Source organism: Alexandromys fortis, unplaced genomic scaffold (assembly GCF_014885135.2).
Source record: "Alexandromys fortis isolate MF-2015 unplaced genomic scaffold, M_Fortis_MF-2015_v1.1 scaffold_13, whole genome shotgun sequence".
NCBI classification, from domain to species: domain Eukaryota; kingdom Metazoa; phylum Chordata; class Mammalia; order Rodentia; family Cricetidae; genus Alexandromys; species Alexandromys fortis.
Window position 1 is genome coordinate 16,622,190 of NW_026067908.1, and position 22,950 is coordinate 16,645,139.

At 42.8% G+C, this 22,950-nt stretch overlaps 1 protein-coding gene across 2 annotated transcripts in view; it reads right to left on the reverse strand.

The window, feature by feature from the left end:
• Window positions 1-786: 786 nt before the first annotated feature.
• Tek (TEK receptor tyrosine kinase) overlaps window positions 787-22,950 on the reverse strand; it is a 98,135-nt gene continuing 75,971 nt past the window's right edge. Inside the window, exons 13-23 of one of the 2 annotated variants that reach the window (XM_050136271.1) lie at window positions 21,131-21,430; window positions 19,114-19,265; window positions 17,604-17,814; window positions 15,698-15,808; window positions 13,200-13,390; window positions 12,543-12,656; window positions 7,262-7,332; window positions 6,424-6,464; window positions 5,469-5,565; window positions 2,506-2,605; window positions 787-1,766 (exon numbers count right to left, since the gene is read on the reverse strand). In XM_050136271.1, the coding sequence (XP_049992228.1) occupies window positions 1,692-1,766; window positions 2,506-2,605; window positions 5,469-5,565; window positions 6,424-6,464; window positions 7,262-7,332; window positions 12,543-12,656; window positions 13,200-13,390; window positions 15,698-15,808; window positions 17,604-17,814; window positions 19,114-19,265; window positions 21,131-21,430 (1,463 nt within the window). In that variant the 3' untranslated portion in view covers window positions 787-1,691. Of the gene's footprint in view, window positions 1,767-2,505; window positions 2,606-5,468; window positions 5,566-6,423; window positions 6,465-7,261; window positions 7,333-12,542; window positions 12,657-13,199; window positions 13,391-15,697; window positions 15,809-17,603; window positions 17,815-19,110; window positions 19,266-21,130; window positions 21,431-22,950 lie in introns of both variants that reach the window. The other variant, XM_050136269.1, reaches the window with a different exon arrangement.

Below are 22,950 nucleotides of genomic sequence, written 5' to 3' on the forward strand. Positions count from 1 at the left end.
ACCTCAAGTTTAGTTCCTCTTGGTACTGATACCTGTTACAACTGGAAGGGTGATAGAGGAAGGTCGTGGCCCTTTGGGATCTGTGGCAGAGAGGGAGGGACCTGAAGCTTCCTTAGTTTCTTTTCATTCTACTTGCTTCTGATTGTATATTCCTTAAAATATCAGTTTGAATTCTCTGCTAGGAATACACATATTTCTTTGGAATCAGCTACAAGACACAGTAGTGTTCCTTTGTTAATGTTTGGTCTCTTTGAACTTTCACGTTTCTTGTTGCTTATGATGTCAGCATTTAGCGGAAAAGATACCTTTTGCAGACTTTATAGACCTGCTTTGCTGTGGAAGGACATTCCCTGCGAATGGTTAGAGGGGTTCGTGGTGAGTGGGACACATTCCTAACATCAGTGAATGTGCCACTGTCTTCTGGCACTGAGGAGAGCCTCAAGGATTCTCAGCAGCTAACGTGGACTTGTCCAATAGGGGATAAGGTTACTGGTGTCTTCGGTGGTAATGCCTGCTAATGCTTGACTTCTTTCTCTCCTATGGGTGAAGCGGAGAAAAATACATGGTACAATCAAAACAATAAAAAAATCATTAAAACAGAATGCATTTGGAGGTATACTCCCTTAAGAAAAGACAATGAATTAAGAGGTAGAGTTGTAGCACTTTCTGGCCTTGTGTGTTTTGCATTCCTGTCCAGGGTCATACACTCACTTACTCCATGAATCTTAAGACATCTTCTTAGGAATATATTTCCAATACCTATGAGATATACTCCTGGACAGGATGTGGGTAGATGAGACATTTATTCACCTACAGGAAGAACCAATGCAGCAGGTGGCTACTGCCCCAACAGTAAATTCACAGATGATCAAAACTACAAACTTTTACAGTGTGCAATACACATAGGGATACGTCAGTGTGCGATACATGTGGGAACAGTAACTCCATGTCACAAATGTCACACATCGTTCCTAAATTCCTAGTTTTACTCCTTAGAATATACAACAGATTATTAGACAGATTGAAAGTCCCACCAATCTACATATTGACCTTGCTTATATCACTAAATGTTCTTAGTCGCCTAAGGAAGTTTTCAGGTGATAACAATTTGGAATAACTTGTGTGCCATAGAAACACAGGACAAACTGTCACCCGACCAAATGAACTGGCCTCTGTAGGTGAGGGGCAAAATTTGGAGACCCTCTTTTCAGCCTCCTGGGGAGTAACCCACATTCTAATATAATCTGTACATTTCCCTCACGTTTCTTCCTGTGTCGTCAAGGGAATTGTTAGGCTTATTAACAGTATTGTATGTGTACACAGCAGAGCCTTTTTATAGCACTCAATTATAGAGGTAAATATAAAAAAAACACATCTAGGGCAAGAACAAATTCTGCGTTACAGTATCTGCACTCACACCTTCCTGTGCAATCCGTGTTTTTAGAAAAATATATTCTCTGAAACCACAAACAGGCATTCCGATCTCCGCACATTCTTCCTCCAAGCAGTATATACAGTCACGTTAGAGTCAGGTCCGCACGGGCTTCACGTTGAGGGTCCCAAACACATAGCACAATATATACAGTTCTATATCACATCTCTTGGCAGTGGGCTGCTCGCTTAGCGCAGGTTATCAGGATGCTCTCACGCCAGTGAAGGGCAAACGGCAGCTGAAGATGAAGGGCTCCGCTCTAGGCTGCTTCTTCGGCAGAACAGTCGATTCCCGCGTAGGTAAACTTCTCATAAAGTGTGGTATTCACATACGTCTGAAAGAATGAGAAAGGATCAGACCCACGCTGCACCGCTTCTGCCTCTGCCAGGGGCAGTTAGGTCAATGCCCTTTGGTTTATCTTTCATAGCTGGGGGGATACCAGGTCTCAAGCCCTCTGTGTTGTTGACAATGTTTTTTCTGGGTGTATCCCATGGCTTCTAAATAAGATTCCCTGCACCCCGTAGCCTTAGTTTCTGAGTATCTTTAGTATCTCATTGGCCTCTCCTGAAAAGGTCAGCTGGTGTAGTCTCCTTCCTCTGACTACTACACTTACTCTTCATCTCTCCTGGTAACCTAGATTTTTCTGTTGACCCCTAAAATGGTACAGGCAATCAATCACCTTTTAAAATGCTTCAATAGACTTTCTTACCCTCCAAACAGTACTATAGGCTGACTTTGCTGTCTCTGTATTCTCGGCCAGATCACTTTACCTCTTTGTTTCTTCACTGATACAACTAAAGGGCAGGCTACATGAATGAGATTTCTTCCAGTTCTAATAGACTGTTTACAGGTTGTATTTTAGTGTATGTGTGAATGACTGTATCTTACAGAGAAATCTTATTTCCCCCTAAATTCTATCTCCTCAAAATTAGTGAGCATATCTGTCATGCTGTAATGCCTAAGGCTCTTCTCAGAATAGCTTGTTGAGTTGTTCCAATGACTTTTTAATAACAGATCACCTTGGATATATCAAAAATTCCAGGGCAAGGGCATCTGCATCAAACTGTGCTCACCTTTCGCTCTTCTAACATCCTGTTTAAGGACACCAGGATCTGGGCAAAGGATGGTCTCTCATAAGGCTTCTCCCGCCAGCATTGTCTCATTAGGTCATACCTTTGAACATAAGGAATGAAAGATAAGATCAACTCTGACTGTGCTTCAGACACGGCTCTGCCTTAGCGTGGGGCAGGAGGGAAAGGAAAGTTAGTCACTGAGGGATGTATGGTCATGATACTGACAGGTATAATCTTTTCAAAGAACCACCCCTTTATTACATTGCATCTTCATATTTTTATTTGCATTGATTATTTGTGCGTGCTTTCATTTATATTTTATTGATTTCAGCCTTTATTTTTAGTATATGTTTCTAGATGTGATTGCTCTTATTTTTACAAGGACTTCAGATGAATTGTTATTAATCTTATATTTCTAAAGCTTTTTTGATACTGGCATTTACTGTTATAAATCTTCCTCTGCTGCCCACCTACATTGTGTCCCATAGATTTTTATATATTGTGTTTTTATTTTCACTCAATTAAAAAAATTTTAAAATTTCATTCTTGATTTCTTCCTTGGCCCAATTACCATTCAGAATTGTGTTGTTTAATTTCTGTAATCTGTGTTGTTTCAATTGCTGTTAATATCCAGCTTTATTCCGTTGTGGTCAGATAGAATGCAGGACGTGATTTCAATTTTCCTATATTTGTGAGACTTTCTTTGTGTGCTAGTATGTGGCAGGTTTTCCAGAAAGTTGCATAAGCTGCTGAGAAGCATGTATATTCCTTAGTTTGTGTGGAATGTTCCGCAGGTATCTATTGGGTCTATGTGACTTAAGATGTCTTTTATCTTCAGAATTTCTGAATGACCTGTCTACTGATGACAGAGAGGTATTGAAATCACCCACTGTCACTGTGTTGTGGTCCGTTAGTGGTCTTAAGATCTAATAGTATTCCTTTTATGAGATCAGGTGCTCTTATGTTTGATGTATAAATGTTTAAGACTGTAACATTCTTCTGTAGGTTTTCTTTAATGTGTCAGTTCTCAACCTGTAGCTTGCGACCCCTTTAGTGGCCAAATGACCCTTTCACAGAGGTTGTCTAAGACCATCAGAAAACACAGATAAATATTAAGATTCATAATAGTGGCAGAATTAGAGTTATGAAGTAGCAACAAAATAGGTTTATGGTTGGGGGGTCACCACAACATGAGGAACTGTATTAAAGGGTCGCAGCAGTAGAAGGAGTGAGAACCACTGCTCTAATGAGAATAAGGTGTCCTTTTCTTAGAACTATTTTGATTTTAAGAATATTTTGTTGGATATTAGAATAGTTATTCCTTCATGGTTCTTAGTTACATTTGCTTGAAATGCTTTTTCATCACTTTAACCTAAAGTAGTATTTATTGTTGATATTGAGTATTTTTTTAAGAAAACAGCAAAATGATGGCATCTATTTAAGAAAATAAAGGTTTTGAGTATTTTTCTTTAATGTCTGGGCCATCACTTTAACCCTAGATGCTGTTTTTAAATATGGTCTGTTAATCTGTCTTTTTTATTAAGGGAATTGATACTGAATTACTAATTATTATTAAGCAGTGTTTATTAATTCCCCTTATTTTATTGCTTTGCAGTGTTTTGTTATACCTATTTTGATTCAACATTCTGGAATTTGTTATTCTCTGTGTCTTAGATATGTTTAAATCTTGTCTTCTAAGATCTTCTGTAGAGAAAGCTTAGTCATAAATTTTTAAAATATTTTTATCATATAAAGCTTTCCTCTATCCTCCCATTTTCACTGACAGTTTTGCTTGCTGTAGTCTCTGGTAGTAACTCTGTTCTTTCATAACTTGTAGAACATCCATCCAAGCCCTTCTGGCTTTCATAGTCTCTATGGAAAACATCGGCTGTTATTCTGATGGGCCTTTCTATATACACGGATTGATCTTTCTCTCTTATACCTTTGAATATCCCCTTTTCCCTATGCATTTAATGTTTTGACTATTATATGACATGGGGGAGTCCATGTTCTATTTGATGTTCTAAATGCCTTTTGTATCTCATAGGCATCTCTTTCTTAGATTTGGGAAGTTTTCTTCTTTGATTTTGTTGAAAATATTCTCTGTGCTTTTGACTTGGGTCTCTTCTACTTCCAATCATTTAGTCGGCTCGGTCTTTTTACAGTATTGTTTGTGTGTTCAGTCCTCAGTTATTATTTTTGTTTGTTTAAGATTTAACATGTTTTTTGATTGAGTTATTTGATTCCCCTACCCTGTCTTCAAGGCATGCTATTCTGCTTTCCACTTGATCCAATCTATTGACTAGACTTTTCTCTGTACTTTCATTTGAATTCCTGAAACTTTCATTCAACTGTGTTTTTACAACTTTCATTCCAGAATTTATTCACATCCTCTTGGAGTCCCTTGATCACTCATGTCTGTGCAGGGTGACCTACGTGTATTCCTCTTGGACCAGAGGAAGTAGTAGCATCTCCTTCTCTCTTAAAGTGTGCACAATGTCCTGCTTGTTCAACCTATGACCTAGTACTCTTGAAATCATGTCACTCAGGGATGTCTGCTGACTAGTTCTAGAAGGGAAGCATCACTAACATGAATCGTTCTTCCTTGTGGAAATCAATCTCAAAAGAAGCAGGAGTGTGATCAAGCTGTTGCTTAATGGAGTGACTCTGAAATCTCTACTCCAACCTGAATAAAAAGTCTGCATGACTTTGTTCATGAATGATTTTGTGCATTTCATATTCTTCCATCCTTGTCCTTCCGTATCTCAACCTTGTCGAGAGCAGTTCCTTCACAACTCTCCTAGAGGTAAGTAGCAGGGCCAATTGCTACTTATTGTCCATCGCATAGTGGTCTTCCCAGCACCTATCTGAGATCTCAGTACGGGTGTGTTAATGTATCTAATGACTTCTCCATTAGAGTCACATGGAGAAGGGAGAGAGAGCCGCAGCGAGGCCTGACTTACACCTCATCATCGCAGTTCAGGGGCTTCTCCAGCCTGTAGCCCTGGGGCAGCTTCTCATACAGCTCTGCACACGTCATGCCACAGTAGGGGGTGCCTCCTGGAACACAGGAAGTAAGACATGTGAGTCCCACGGACACAGAAAGGTGTGCTTAGCAGGGAGGAGGAGGAAGATATAGAGAAGGAGATCACGCCATTGCCTCCCTCCACAACCCCACTGTGCAACAGGGTTAGGCTTACATCGGTAAACACCCCACAATACTTCACTCCATCGGTGGACCCACCAAGGCTTCATTCCAGACAGTGCCACTTCTTTTCCCTGAGTCTATGCAGAGCACATCTCAGGTGCCAATGACATTTACGTTTTCATCTTGAAAGTGTGTATTTAAGCAAATCCTAGTTTGTCAGCAATAGTTACCGTACAGTGTAAATTAGAAAAGCTATGTACTTATCATAGAAAAACTTGGAATATAAAACCCAATGAAGAGAAATCCTATAACACCACTCATTACTTTTCAATATAGCACCTTGCGGTTTAAAAATAATGATTTGTAAAACCAGTTTCATGTTATACATGAAGTGTTTGGTTTGGGGCATGCGCTTTTCCCTGTGCTACTGAATAGCCTTTAAGATGGGGTTTCTACTGACTGCATAGCACCCATCTCAAGTTGTGAAAAACTTACTACAGCTCTCTGACATGTATGCACAGACAGAAACAATTTATAGTGAAGCTCACAGCCATGAGGTCCTTCATGTTAAGTATGATGTCAATACACAGCTTTTAGAAAGAGAAGTGTGCACAGTTGCACTCATCTTCGGAAACACTTCTATTAGCAGGTTCCACCTGGCGGCGTTAGAAAAACTAAGTAGTGTTCGGTGGAATTAGGCTACGAGGAAGTTCTGGAGGGTCCACGCCCTTTGCACGGTGTTTCGACGACTGGGTAAATTAAATACTCACCTAAGCTGACAATCTCCCAGAGCAATACACCGTAGGACCATCTGCGGGAGGCACAGCATAAGACAAGTGATCAGCTAAGAGGGTGACCTCAGGTCTGTGCCCCTCCCCCCCCAGCCCTGGCAAGAAAAGAAATGCTAATAGTATGCTGTCTAGGGTGAAGTCTGGCACACAGCGTGAGTTCCTCTGGGTCAACAGTGGACTGCAATGAGAAAGTGACTCACATCTCCCATCCCTTAGCCCAGGAAGCAGAGAATGCAAGAAGACCATGGATTCCACACCAGACAGCAGGGAGTTGTGTCCCTTCTCTCCTGTCTGATGTTCAAATGGTCATTATGAACTACTGAACATGTGGAACCCTAAGAATGGTCTTCGAAAAGTGGGGAGACCCTAGTTATGTGTTTGCCTGTAGTGAGGACGCAGTGAATGATAGGTTCCTTCCTCCCTCAGACCTCAGTAAGGCTTCTGGGACAAACATCCCCACCCTCCTGGCTTCACTTTCTCCTCCTGCAAAGAGTGTCCAAGGCAAGGCGGCTTGTCATGCAGGCTGCAGGAAGACATGGCCCTACTATTATAGGGCCAGGGAGTGGAATGGTGGGGAGGCCCCTGTGCCCTTTCTCTCTTTAGAGGTCATGAATTCATCATCTGAAGTCTGTATGTGGTGGGTGAAGATACCCTCAGACCGGACACCTGTGATTTTACACTAGAAAATTCCACTCTGGCTCTTTATTTCCTTTGATTCTCTTTCCTCCTCGGGGTACAGGCTGCCCCTGCTTCTCTGTAGAACTTCAATATGTACTTTTCTAGAAAAAAACTCCTTAGCGGTAAGGCATGTACTTACACATCACTGTTGGTTGTATAGACACTGTAGTTCAGTGACTCAATTGCCATCCAGCGCACTGGGAGCCTTCCCTAGAGAGAACCAAGTGAGAGATCACTTACGCAGGAAGGGCTTTGTGTTTAGAATTCCAGACGTAAGGCACAGCAAACCCATGAAGAGTTGGTGTGAATTTCTATCCACAGGCATGTTTTCAATTTCGAAGGAATGCAGATAGTGTAAGCCTTACCCTGGGGAGTCTGACGTGGGCCAATCTATGTGAATGTGCACGTTTGATAGCCATTCAGCTATTCACCGATTACCTCGTGGCTTTCAGGGGCACCCACGGGTTTTTACATAGGGACAGGCACAGAACCAGAATATATAACTGTAATATGAAAGGGGATAACGGGAACAAGGGGTAAGGGATGAGCTGAAGAAACCACCTTAGGACAGGCCATGGATTTTTTTTTTTCCAGAGATGGACATGTCTGGGCTCCCTTAAGCATCAGATGACAGGGAAGGGAAATGTTTTAGGCCACAGGTAATAGATCATTCAGTGTCTTACTGTGTCCAGGCTGGGTGAAATGAGATAGAGCCCGGATACTGGAGACCTTTGGAGGCTTGTTGCTACTTCCATCAAATTCTCTGTGGTGTGGGGGCTTCTAACGCAACCCAATAATCATATGGCTCACTATTAAGAAATCTACTTCTTCTTCCCTCTCCCCTGTCCAGAGATATGCCCAAACTTTCGATAGTGAACATCAGCCTATAAAATCAGAAGGCTCAGGGGATCTTCCACAACCTGCCTCTGCAGGCATTCTCCCAAGGTGCCTTCTAGAGACCACCTCCTCTCATCTCCAGGGTGGTTCTAGCTATACAGTCTTCTCCCAGTCCTTTGTGGAATGGCTGTGAGCCCCAAGGGAGAATTCTGTATTTTCAGCTCAGGTTTGAAAGCATCCTTCCATCTCCCCGCTCACTCAGTAGTCTCCCTTGCACTCTCACCTCCCTTCTTTCTGCCCCACCCTGAGCCCACCTCCCACGGGCTCCTCTAACTCACTCTTGCATTGCAGCCATGGAACGTAAAGTACTGTCACACCAACTGCTCGCTCTTCCCCCCACCCCCAACCCCACAGGCTTTGACTTCCTTACTGCCAAGGCTCCACATGGGCTTTCAGGTTTTCTGTATTTGGTTTCTTTGGGCTCTGTCCTCTTTTGCTGTCCCCATCCCTTTGATTCGGCCCCTGCCTAGTGTTAGCATCCTCTTCAGTGAACTCTCCACCTGATAGACCTCACCCTTTAATGACCTGTTCTCTATTCAGAATGATTGTTCTAAATGACTCTTTTAAGCATGTGTGTCTTTTTAACCTTAAAATACATTCTTTAGCATCCATGTCCTAAGATTATAAGTCCTTCCCTGAGTTTTACAAGCTTTGACTAGAATTCAAGCATCCTCAAGACATTATCCCTGCTGTCTCCTCCAACCTTGAACTTGAATTCCCATCCTGGTTGTATTATCTAATCCCCCAAAGTCAATACTCTCCTTTGACTCTAGACCTCTGTATCAGCCCTATCTTCTAGCTCATGCCGTTCGTCTTCATATCCAGTATCCGCTCAACATTCACTATGTCACTCAGGAGCTGACCTCCTCCAGGAAACCCTCCATGACTGCCCCTGGGGTTGGTTCAGGGAGACTTCTCTGGGTTTCCACACATGTGTTCCTGTACCAAGGGCAATTCAACTGTTGTTATTGCTAATTCTGTGTCTATCTGAGGACCTTTGCCTGAAAGTACTGAGTAAGTACTTTTCCTGAAAGTACTGTTACTTACTCGAGCTGACTCTAATTATTATAAATGATCTCATAATGAATCAGCAAGGTGATGGCTGTTGTCTGTTAATGATAGGGCAACACAGAATTGCTTAGTGCAGTTCATAGAAATGCTTTCAACAGTATAATTGCTATGAGGATTGAGAAAAAAAAAATAGTAGGCCCAGAAAGATAAACACCTGGATCCTAGCTTTCAATTCTTAGGTTTGTGCGTTTTATCTGGAGTGTCTGTGCAGCACGGGAGACTAAAACCGGTACATGCAAGTGGGGACAGGAAAGGGCCTTCAAATGTGGAGGAGGGAGTAGAACCCATGTGATTATGGCAATAGAAGGGAGGAAAAATAGAGAGGGTAAGGTGTAAGCAAGGATGGGGGTGGAGGGCATGGGATCAGGCTAACCAAAATAAAAAATAGCTATGGAAATACACTGTATTGTAAGCTAATTAAAAGTGTAATTAAAAGGACTTTGAACAGAGCCACCTGCATGGGTAGACAATGCTCTTCCCCAGAGGACTTGGGTTATTAAATGAGAATCTTAGTACCAAGCATGGGATACCTTCTTATGAGTTATTTGTCAGTGAGGTCCTGGATACTCCTAAGACAACATTGGCTATTGCCATTGTTCCTAGTTGTTCCCATATACCTAAACTGAAAGACCCTATTGCGGAAGATGTAGCACACTGGCTGTACGACTTAGAGAAAGCTAGAGCTGAGCAGAGAATTTCCCTAGTTTTCATAGTGCTGAAAGGGAACACAAAGGCTGCTGGGGGGGGGGGGCGTCAGGGGACTTACCCTGGTGTAGAACCTGCATTGCTATAACCCTGACCTTTCAATAAGATACTAATCAGCGCGATAATAACGGGACTGTGGGGTGACTTTCTAACTGGATTTGAGTCTTGGGACAAAGGAGGGAATTAATATTCGATACTGTAAACCTAGCCGATGTCTGGAAGGTAGGACTCAGAATCTATTTCTGAAAGTTTTGCTGATGATTGTAAGGTTCAAACCACTGATTTCGAAATTGGACCCAAGAAAGCAACCATTCTGCCATGGGGTGGCATCTTGATGTCCAGCATCTGGTTTTTTTCCTTTCCAACCCTTCCTTCCCTGCCACCATCTTGCCCTCTGTTCTTAGTCTGTTGCTGCTAAACACTTTATCCTGCCTCTGAGAGACTGAATTTAGTCCTGACTGCTCTGCCCCAGAAGCATCCATTCCTCCTGAGTTCTGAGAGAAACCTTTGACCTTATGAGATGTCAAGCCAAGAAGTACCTTTACTGAGGATCTGAGAAAGGCATCCAAATGGCATTTCAGGCCATGAAACTAAATGTCACCCAACACATACCCTCTCAAGCCCTCAGCTGGGACTACAAACCACCAAATGCCAGAGTGAGGCCAGGAGGGGGATTCTGTGGACTAGGGTGAAGAGCTGGGGAGCTGGCCTATGTGGCCAAGTGACAGTTCCCCCTTCTTTAAGGAAAACACTGTACTGAATGGGGCACCATCTACTGGGACCAGGAAAGAAGGTCTTGTCCAGAAGCCTATTCTCAGGGAGCCACCTGCATCTCCTGAGGATGCTGATGCAAGACTAAAGGGCCATGTGGGGACACGTAAGGCTCTGCTTTCCACGCTCCTCAAAATCAGGAGTGGAGGATTAGAAATGATGACGACATCTAAGCTTATAACTATAAAGACATAGGAATAAATAGCAAAGGGGTCATTTATAAGAAAATGTATCAGTGATATGTCAAAGTGACTACTTAGGGACACTTTCCTTTTTAGAAAGGACTCAGTATTTTCTGCTCTGTCAGTAACTGGAACAAGTGTTTTGTGAGGGAAGGGAAGCATGTTTAGGATGATGCAGAGTCCTGAGCCTTGTTAAGAAGCCAGAGGCACGGACTCAAAGACCTTCTCATGACCAGTGGGCATGTCCCAGGAAAACTGAGTCCTAGAGATGGTCATCAGAACAGGAGAGGCAGAGCCAAGCCACTGGAGACGACTGCCAGAATGGTGGCCACGGCAGGGCTTGCCCCTGCACTCACCACCCATGTTCTGCCCACCTAGGGAATGTGTCATCAGTGTGATGGGTGTTTAGGGACATGGCATTCAGGGCTTTTTTTATTCCCTAGTGGGCAACGAAGACTGATCAATCTGATTTCTCTCTGCTTCAAATACTACATGTTCCATTCTGCTCGGATCTTGTATTCGAATGTAAAATCTTGTTTGGCCGAGCGAATATCACAAGGAAAGAGTGCTTTAATTAATTAGCTTTGATTTGGGCTGACTGGATGTTTCTTTTACTGAGAAGACAGTCATAGGCAGGCCTTCATAAGTTACACCTTCTCTAGAGGGTCTTCTTGTGACAGCGTACTTCTCTTATGGGTTCCTAAGGTTTTCGTTTCCCTGCCGTGGTAGCTGTTCAGGCTTGGGGACTGGCATCTCATCAGGTCTAGATTGGATACAGACAGAACACCTTAACCACTAGGCTTGAACATTCCATTGCGTGGCTACACGTGATGAAGCCTCTTTATTTGAGAAAAGAGGCCATGATAGAGGAATGGGCATGAAGGAGGGGGTAAAGGCTTCTTCAGTCACCTGCTTCCCAAGTACCCTGGAGATATACGAGTAGCCTTTGAGACACGTGACATGGCCGGTGATCAATAAATTATCGTGATAGATGAGAGATTTTTTAAAAACCAAAAGGTAGCTATCCAGCACTGTAGTAGGAAATCTCTAGGCTCCTTGTAACTCCAGTGAGTAATGAACACCCATCCACGGCTTGCAACAAACTGCCAGATAAAAGCAAGCCAATGGCAGGGCTTTACCCAGGCCACACAGCTTAGCGTAAGTGACGACAGTGAATACAGCTGTTAGTCCCCAGCTCAGCCGTGTCCTCAGTGCCAGGTCACCCAGAGCCGCTCTGAGATGACCACAAGACTCAACCAAAGAAACAAAGGCTTACATATTTCCTGACAGCGTATTTACTAAGTGTATTTATTACTTTCATTTCTAAAAGCCATGCCACCTTAGAGAAGGGCAATTTTCTGCCCTGTCCAGTAAAACTGACAGGAAGCAAAGTCCTAGGTACCTGACTCTCTCTCTTGGGATGCCCACCCTGCCCTCTAGGGGTATCTTTCACTTGAACATATTAAATACGTATCCTTTTCCCTCATCTTCCATTTCCTTCCTCCAACCTCTTCCCCCTAACACACAGGGCCCCACCCATCTCTTTAATTTAATGAGTTGTCCTGGAGTTACCTTCTGGATCCACTTTAAAATTACTTTATCAACAAGACCAAGAACCTTGTAAGGGGACTAATTGTGTATGTCCTCAGTGACAACAGTGTCATGTTAGGAACCCAAATGTGAAAGAATGCTGACGGAACCACACAATACCCATGGGGACACTGCCAGATGCGTCAGACACCACAGCAATGACATTCGAGAGGGACACAGAGGTCGTCTGTGTTCAGAACTCACCATTGTCTTCTTCACATAGACCTCTTGACCTCGTGACAATCCAAAATCTGCTATCTTGGCTATGTAGTTCTCACCAACTAAAATGTTTCTGGCAGCCAGGTCCCTGTGGATAAACTAAAATTTCAAAAGATAATGTATCTTCAGTATGATGCTTGGTGTAGTCTTCACTTTGTTAGCAGAATGTTCTGGGTCAAGGACTTAGAGAGATGCACAAGAAGCGGCAGCACGAAAAGGCCTTTAAAAGGTCTTCAGAATCCAAGTCCCTTAAAGTATCCAGGTCCCTCCACAACTCCAAAACAGTAGATTCTGCCGAGAGACTCCTCACATCGTGTAAGAATCATTTTATAGGTGGGAGGAAGTACAGGGCTTTGCACAGCAATTAGAGTCTCTGCGGTTGGGCATTATTTAGAGGCAAACCTTAGCATGATAAGGTGAGGGCACCTCACTAAACACAAGGTTTTAAAGCCCTTAGGGAAATATGCTGTCAGTATTGGGAACTGGATTCTTTCTACGCATGTGGAAAGTATCAGTTTCTTAACTCAGAGAGACCGAGAAGGAACCAGAGAAGAAAGGTAATGGAAAACTATCTAAACACATGGGAGCCCTCCAGAGAGAACGCCACAGAAAGGTGTCCAAAGCAAGGTTCTTAGGACAAACCTGTTTTTGGCTCAAGTAGTCCATCCCGCGGGCCACATCGGCAGCAAAATGTAGAAGCTGCTGGGAGGACAGTGTGGAAGCCGTGCTGTTGGCGATGGCAAAGGCGGGGTCTGTCTCTAGTACCCGGCTCTTCCGCAGGAAGTCCAGGAGGTTGCCGTGCGGGGCGTACTCAATAGCTAGGTACAAGTAGCCTGCAGGCAAGGGTTGAGCGACAGTCATCTTACACTGACTGAGCAGCCGAGCAATCTTCAAGGTGTGTTACGCTATTGGGGACTGGCTAGCAAACTCCATTCTGATCAACAGAGACATATCTAGTAATGATGTTAGGGATGGGAGGAAGATGGGGGAGACTGCCCCACTGCTGTCTAAGAAACCAGCCCTGAACTCAGTCTTTTTCCCCCACTCCTCTGTTGCTACAAATGTGAACTCATGTGCTGTTCCTGAAATGCTTCCACCAACTTCTTAACACTGGGGCAGGGAACCCAAGGCATTCTCCTCCCTAGGGTACATTCATCAGAGTGCCATTAACTTCATTCAGTATTCATCAAGAAGCTAGCATCGGCCAGGAACATCATTCTGGTCTGTATCTCCAGCAACAGTGGACCAACGGCTAAATGCCCAGAGAGGACGGAGCCACAGCACATAACTGTCTCCTCTGCCTTCTCTTCCCATGAAAACTGCACTAAGTGACTAAGTGCTCCGTAGGCAACTGCCTGACAGGGTTCTAGTTTTTAAATTATATTTTGGGAACTAGTCTTTAAATTATATTTTGCTTACATACATCAGAAAGCTTGAATTTAGGAGAATAAAGCAAAACAACAGAGTTCCTAGAGAAAGCCTGTCTTGTTGTTTTTCCTAATCGTTCCTTGTTGCTAAAAAACAGTAAAAACGAAGTCACTTTCTTGCTTTGAAGGATATTTGTGTACACGTGCACATGTGTGTCACACACTAGAGCCCAAGCCATCATTTTAAAACATCAAGTGGATTTGAACTTAAAGATATTTTTAAGAAATTGAAATTCTTCCCACCCTTCCTGCCAGAAAGTGAAAGAAAAGTATTCCCACGTGAACCCCATTATACCATGAAGAAAGGAAAATCATGAGTGTGCTTTCTTTACTTTCTCAAGATACAAGCAATTATGTGATAATGTGATAAAAACAATTTTTTAAGACACATTTCAGTTACTGTCTGATTTTTATTTTAATCTTATGCTTATGTGTGCCTGATTGGGATCATGTATGTACACCACACTGGAGTAGGTATCCATGGAGACCAGCAGAGGGCATCAGAATCCCTCTGGAACTGGAGCTACAGATGGTTCTAAGAGCTACCACGTGGGTGTGGGAAACAAACAACAAACCCAAGTCTTCTGCAAGATCAGCAAGTGCTCTTAATCATTAAGCCCTGGACTTTTTTTTTTTTTTTTTTTATGTACTGCTGTCCCACACCAACTATTGTTTCCAGGAAATAACTCAAAAACAAATGTCACTACTTTGTTATTTAATCTAACGGACGTGATCTGGCTTTCAGAATTACACCCTTATTGGATCATAGGATGATATATTGCTTAAAACACCCATATTTTTAGCTTGAGAAATCTAGGAAATAGAAGTCATCTCTTTTGTATTGTGGATGTTTTTGCCGAGAAAGTCAGCAAAAGGTTGTCAGGTTTATAAATAAGTACAGCATGGAGCTTTTCTATTTTGTAGGAGCAAACTTTTCCATGAGGAGTTTTGTTGAGACGCAGACTGGGAACCACAAACCCATGAAGCATGGCGGGAGACGCAAACTCCTAAAAGACTTTTGCTGTGATCCCCTTCGCAGCTGATTACATACATTACAGCAGCAAACGCTGGAATCATCCTAACTCCTAGGTTTAAAACTATGGGAACATCAAGCAGCTGTAAAGCTACAATATAACTGAAATAAAAACACTTTGGCTAAAGCCTGAACTGTCACATATGAACTTGATATTATATTTAACCTAAGCATTATCAGCACTTCACATCATGGTGCATTACTGATATTGGTCCTTCAAAATTCAGAACACTAATTTCTTGGTGTTGGAAGAGTTATCCTGGGCTACAGAGTGAGTTCCGTGTCAACCTGGTCTATGGTGAGACCCAAACTCAAAGCAAAAAATAAATAAAAATAAAAAATTCAGTTTACAGGAACCAATGCACTCCGTTGTTTCTAATCCTAAAGGAAGACTTCCGGCATTTGTCTAGTAATAATTTCAATTTTTAAATACTCCCTTGGTTAGTAAGGATAAGGGTGAGAAGAAGCCATGGATGTCTTGTCTATTCATAGCTAAGCCACCTCAGCTACCTAATGACTTAGCCTCAGCTGCACCCCCTAACCATGGGACTAGACAGATACTCAGCTTGAAGCTGTAGCTTTAAAATAAGCAACGCTCTCAAGATTATTATCTTTCCTCCTTTTGTTACGGAATGTTCCTATCTTATCTTTTCAAATCTGCCAGGGTGGGAGCATCTTACCTCGGTGTTCGCACGCTCCCAAGAGATTGATGATGTTTGGATGGTGTCCGAGTTTACAGAGAACCTCCAGTTCTCCTGCGAAGTCCCTGTGATCATCTTTGGAGGCATATTCTGGAAAGGAAGACAAGGGTTGTAATGTCGCTACATGGCACCTTTCCAAAGGGAACCGTCTTGTCTTGGACCCCGGGACTGCTGGACCAGTCACCATCAGGGGTTTGGTAAACTCTGTCTAAAGCAGAGTTTCCCAGACTCACTGCAGATGACTGGACCAGTATGAGTTACTGGGAGCTACTTTGAGCATGGGAGGATGTTCAGTGGCATCCCTGGCCTTCACTTGCTAGATACCAGCAATCCAATGGAAGATGTATCCATAAACTAACCCATGCCCCCTCCCAAGCAAAACTAGCCCAGATGAGCGCTACCGCTCTCATGGGGACATAGTCCAAGATTGCTGAAGAGTCAGGAAATTGAGCTGCAGCTTTTCTACTCTTCCTGTCCTGTCTTTTCTGTAACACTTGGTGAGAAGAACTATCAGGTTTGGACCAGAGGAAAGACTGTTGGTTGATGCTCGAGCTGACTGGTCAGTGGTTTTTGAACAGGAGCACGATTAGGGTAGGGGTGTTGGTGGATGTGTGTAGAGCAGAACAGGCTTAGAGAGTGTGCCAACTCGTCAGGTGGGTCAGAAGCATCTGTAATAGGGATGGACCGGACATCCCAGGCCCACTGCCCTGCTCCTATCACAGGACCCTCACAGTGTAGCTTTGGTCCCGAGAGCCAATGCCTCTTAAAAATCAGCGTATTGTCAGTGGCTGATCTAGAATGTATTGCTCCACCTGTGAAAATTTTCTGCAGTGGCACACAGGTAAGCTGTTTTAATTTTTCACAGTACATGAAATAAGAAAAAAAAAAAACAGGCTCAGGAAGGATCCTAATAAAAGCTAATTTCCTAAGTCTGTATTCCAAGTCCCCTCCCTCCTTGCTGTTTTCAGTGTTCCCTAAACGTTCTGTGATAAAAGCAGAACAGAAAAAAGATTTATAGCTATTAAGTGTTGTGTGTGTTTATTTTAAAAGTATCACTGTTCATGCCTATACATCAGAGCTAGGAGGATTGCCCTGAATTTTAGGTTAGTTACAGAGTGAGTTCCAGGTCAGTCTGGGATACACAGACCCAATCTCAAAGCGAGAGAGAGAGAGAGAGAGAGAGAGAGAGAGAGAGAGGGAGAGGGAGAGGGAGAGGGAGAGGGAGAGGGAGAGGGAGAGGGAGAGGGAGAGGGAGAGGGAGAGGGAGACCAATGGACAGAGAGAAACAATCTCTAAGTTTAGATAATACTTTGATTTAGTTCCTGGTGCCTTAGTCCTACCACGGCACATAGCAGATTTAAAGTGACTCCTCACTGTCCTGTAGTATGCTCAAAAAACATGAAAACCCATAGAATCAGCCTCACACAGAAACACGGATGCAATTCTCTAACCTTGTCCAGACTTAAATATCAAAAACTGAGACTATACAAGGGAGATGGGGTGGGGGCAGGGCATGAGCCTGTCTTTGAGCAAGTTATCTAGGTAATTCTGATGCACACGCAAGTTCAGGAATGAGCCTTGTGAGAAATGATGACACGTCCCCCAAAGGAGCAGAAAGTGGCAGAACACCCACATTCCGAAATCCCCACGAGCCACCTTATTGGTATTTGAGTGGCTCCTATCTCTGTCCTTCATATCCACATCCTGATGTTATCTGTCACAGGCTTCACCGTAAAGGAAACACTACCTTCATCTGCACACACAACAACCACATCTGCTACCAGGGCAACCTCTGGGCTGAATAATATATGGCCACAAAGGGAAGATCTCAACAGGAAATGGCTGTCTCCCACCCCAGGGAAAGACTGTCTTCCAACCCACCCACCTTTCATCCTCTTGATGGCAGCGTCCATCCGTAAGCCATCCTTCTTGATGCGTGCCTTCAGAACCTGGCCAAAGTTGCCCTCTCCGATGACATCTTGAAACTTGATGTCATTCCAGTCAAGCACAGGATAAATTGTGGGATCCGGATTGTTTTTGGCCTTCCTGTTTAGGGCCAGAGTTCCTGAGTTGAACTGCACAGCTGGTTCTTCTCTCTGGAAAAAATATATATATATTTTCTTATCATTTCTGTGTCAGGCCATTTGTGCACAAGATCGTCTGCTTTGTATCTACACAGGTGGAAAATAAATCGCATGTCTAATTCTACAACGGGAATGCAGATAGTTTTCACCTTGCAAGCCCATGCCAATGGAACTGCGGCCTATAGTGCTGCATGTGCACTGTTGCCCATTAGCAGTGTCTGAAGGCTGAAGAAGGAGAGAGGACAGCCCGAATGACATGTTTGCATCCCACCCTGCTATGCAGAGATCAGTTTGTAGTTCTAGTGGAAAAGTAACTCATAACGGTCCTAGGGCATGTTTCACTGAGGCCCTTCCTAACACCATCTTGCGCCTGGTCTCTCCTTGCTACTATCCCATGCTCTTTCATTCAAGTCTGAATTCTAGAGCCTACCATAGCCCTGAATGGCTGGTGCTTATGGCAAAATCCAGCACATCTCTTGTTCTCCTGAATTTAAATGGCAACTAACAGTCTCTTGACCAACCACTGGCACCATGACAACCTTCAGAGTATCCCTCCTACCCCCACCCCCATCCTTTCTCTCCAGTAATAGCCAGAGTCGAACCAGCTCTGGCATGGAATCAGACACTGAAGTCCCTCTGTCCTCCATGGAAGAGAATCTTGAGGACTCAGGCACATGAGTTAGGTTTCACCAGGAGCACAGCAATGCGCTCGGCGTTTCATATAAAAAATTGGCAACATTGGGCACAAATGTATTCTCCAGACCTTGAAGCTATAAGCTTCAGAAATGCCCAGGCTTTGGTATTCCAAAATTACTGCTGGTCAAGTGCAATGTCATGTGCCACAAATTCCAACCACAGATTGTTCATAGGAAAAGAATATTCACACACAGCTCTTACATATAGGAGGGCTTGATGGCATCAAGGGGATCTGAGAAATAGGAAATAGGAACTAAGGATGGGAAAGTGTGTGGAAAATCATTTACTGCCACACATAATTAGAAAATGAACTATTATGTTGTGGTTTGGTTATCCTCAGGTCCTTTATCAAAAAAAAAAAAAAATGAGCAGTCCATTCTACCGAAATATTCTCTCAGGCAACTGACTTATCACACTTTGAGGAGGAATACTGTTTTAGTTTTAGTCCTCTGTGAAATTATCAAGTTTATCTTTTTCACTTGCAAACTCATCTGGTATGAATAAGAAATTCCAGTCATTTGCCTCCCATTGTATAATGGAAGAAAAACTTGTAAAGCAAAGGTCTCCCTCTGGGTAAGCCTGTGATTAGTTAGGAAGAGGATGAGATAGTACCACGTTCTGGAAGGCCTGAGCCATTCTCCTTTGGACGTTTGCTCTCTTCAGCTGGAGCATGATCAGAAAGGCCAAGAGCACCGTGAGGCAGGTCATTCCAGCCGACCCAAGGATGGCTATGAGCAGCATCTTCCCCCCTCCAAAGTCTGTGGATGCTGTGCAGGAGAGCAGAGGGGAAGCAGCTGAGTTAGCTTAGGTGATGGATGGGCCAAGACCATCTGATGGGAAACACAGTGCAACGGGAACATAACCACCCAGCCTGCCTGCTTCCTATGGGACACTCAGTTATTCCTAAACTCAGTCGAAATGGGTCCAACCCACAGGGTTGTGGCGAGATCTCTAGAATTGACGAATATGCTTTGAAAATGCCTTCCAATTGATGTCATTTGTTAAACTTTGCTTCCAAGTAGGGACCCACATAGATGAACATTATTTAGTTGTTTAACTAGTTGTTTACTTTTTAGTGATTTGTAGCTCAGTTTCTCTAGAAACTCTTTAACGTCCTGATGCCAACAGCATAGAGCGCTCAAGATATGAGCTCTTTTTTTATGTATTTCCCCCTGTTTTAAAGAGTGGGTGGAGAGAACCTGGTGATTATTGAGGGCAGGAGTTAGGAAAGAACAAGAAGGGAAAAAAATAAAGTTTTACATTTAGGGTTTATGTCCAGATAATCCATTTAAGACTGCTTTAAAATCTTCTGCATCTTTCCATTATATCCCAATGATATTAAACTCAGTAGGTTTTAACTAATCAATACACAGATTAAGATACCATTTTTTTTGAGACAGGGTTTTTCTATGTTGCCCTGGATGTCCTGAAACTTGCTTTGTAGACCAGGTTGGCCTAGAACTCATGGACACATGTCTGTCTCTGCCTTCCAAGTATGGGGATTAAAGGTGTGTACCACCACCATCCATGATCCCACTTCTTAAAAAGTGTTATATATGTATTTAACTTTCCTTCTATGTATTGATCTTAGAAGCATCAACAGTGGTGAGGGGGGTTGATTGATGTGTCTTGGTTTAAAATTTTCACATTTTTATACATAGAATCCATGTGTGTTTTTACCAAACTACAATACTTATAAAAATGAAGAACTGATAAAAAATGCAATTCAAGAATTACAATTTCCATGTATAATTTAGCAGATACATCATTCCTTGGACTTTTCAAAAAATATTCCAGAATCATCAATGAATATGTAGCTTCTTTTATTGCATTTTAAAACCACATATGACCCTGATCACAGAACCAAGAGCTATCATATCTTCTGTAAAAGTAAAGTGTGGTCCAAATTCTACATGTGCACCATTGCCTTTTCCTCTGAAATCTCTGACTACATTTTTTGTACATATATGTCCCCGAAGAGTGCCACGTGGTACCATTTGCACAGATGAGAAATCTGTCTTCATGCTGTGGCTATATCGACGTTGGGCCCTGGTACATGCAATTATATCCAACATGTTTTACTAATGGCAAGCAATGGGCATAGTGCACCTGGCATTATGGAAGGATCTCAGGCCCTCTCAGAGAGCTACAGTCCAAATAGTGAAGCTTAGTTAGCAAGTATTTAGTACCTACAACCATTTAGATAAGATTACACAGGAAAGGGAGAAAAAAATCAGAATAGCATATTGTCATTAAAAAAGAAGAATTCATCTCAAGAAAAAAATGAAAGGCAGGGAACGCCCTTCCCACTGAAGTATCTACACAGCTGCGTCCCATAATCAGTTTCTATGTACCTCTCTGTCCGTAAAATTGAAATTTATATTACTTACATTTTTCTTAGACTGTTTAATGGGATGTACTTTGAGGCCAATTAATTCTAAGTTTAATAATAGAAAATGGATCAGTAAAGAACCTTCTCAAGAAATTTTTCTCAGGATTTATATAGTGATGATAAAGTTTACTAGGACAAATGAATGACAACCCATGGCAGATATATGGAGCAAGTATCTCAAGACAGGATTCTCTGATGCTGTCCAAACGTGCCCTCCGGGGATATCAGTCTTCTACCAACCTTGGGATGGTGGAAGCGTCATCAGTTCATGAGGAAAGGTTGGGTTGCTTGATCCTATGTTATTCTCAGCAAAAATATCCACCTGGTATGCAGTCTCTGGCTCCAGGCCCTTGAGCTGGTACTGAGTGATGGTGACATTCTTGATCTTCACATCAATGTGCTGGTCTTCATTTTTGCCCTGAACCTTATAGCGGATGATAACGGAGGAGATAGAATAGCCATCCACTATGGTCCACGAAATCAGAGCTGTGGAGTCAGTGATGTTGGATATCCTGATGTTTTCTGGTTGAGGAGGAAGAACTGGAAATTTAAAAAAGAATTTACTTAAGATCTCCTGCCACATTATAGATTAGCATGCTTTTGAGAGAGGACTTATGTCCGCCTGTTCACTACCATCCACCGCCATGGACAGAAGCAGCTCTCCCTAAGTGCTGACTCCGGTCCACTGGCTGGAGTGTGGCTTCTGTAGATGTGAGAGACTGGCCCAGAGATGACGATACAATACATATATCACGTGTTTGTCTCCTTCCAGGAAATGAAGGCCTGGGGAATTCTGTCGCTTCCCTTACCTATCCACAGTGTTCTTGATTCTGGAGGAAATGAAAAGACTAGGAGGGCTAACATTTATATGGTGCTTAAAATATGCCATATATTCCTCTAATTGCTCCAGGTTTTGACTCATTTTCTCTTCTTTACTGTAAGAACTGAGACACAGAGAGATTTGGGACTCAGTCAGGGTCACACCACTGTTAAAGAAAAGATGTGAGATCCATCTCTGGTAGTTTTGCTCCAGATTCCATTGTCTTACCAATAGTGTTGCATGTTTCTCTTTACCCCGATATACCCCAATATAATGAAAGAATGGAGGTTATAAATAGGAATCTAAAATTTAAACTATCCCCATTTGTAAACAGCATGCGCTTCTACTTAAAGTGGCCTAAAGGTCCCAAACAGAAGCAGATATGACAACCACTTTCTAACAAGTAGCAAGATACAAAATAAACACACAAACTAAACAAGCCAGGAACCGGGGATGTAGCTCAGTTGACAAAGAGCTCACCTAGCACACATGAAGCCCTGCATCCCATCCCCAGCGCCGCACAAGCTGGGTGTGATGGTGAATGCCTGAATTCCATAACTCAGCCCAGGAGGAAGAGGCAGAAGGATCAGTAAAACAAAGACATCTTCAGCTTTATAGCAAGTGCAAGGCCAACCTGTAATACATAAAATTCTCTCTCAAAAGAACAACAAAACTCATTATTTCCTTCTCACCAATAATCAACTTGCCAAGAAAAAAAAATCCCACTCATGGTAACTTCAAATAAATAATCTAGGAATAAACCTAACCAAGAGGTGAAAGACCTCTACAACGCAAACTTTCAAACACCAAAGAAGTTGACGAGACTACAAAATCAAAAGACTTCCCATGCTCACAGATTGGCGCTGTGAAAATGGCTACATCACCCAAAGCAGTCTACAGATGCCACACAATCCTTTGTCATCCTTTCGGATGACATTTATCACAGAACTATGGAAAATCCCTACATTTATGTAAAAGCACAAAATCCCCAAATAGTCACAGAGCCACAGTCACGCAGTACTGCCACCAAAAGTAGACACATGGATGAATTAACTTGAACAGAGAACTCACAAATAAAGCCACATACCTACAACTACCTAACTTTTGGCAAAGTCATAGAAGACACGCTGGAGACAAGACAGCCTCTTCAGCAAATGATGCTACAAAAGGTAGATATCCAGATATAGAAATATGAAGCTAAATTCCTATGTCTCACCCTGTGCAAAAAAAATCATTTCAA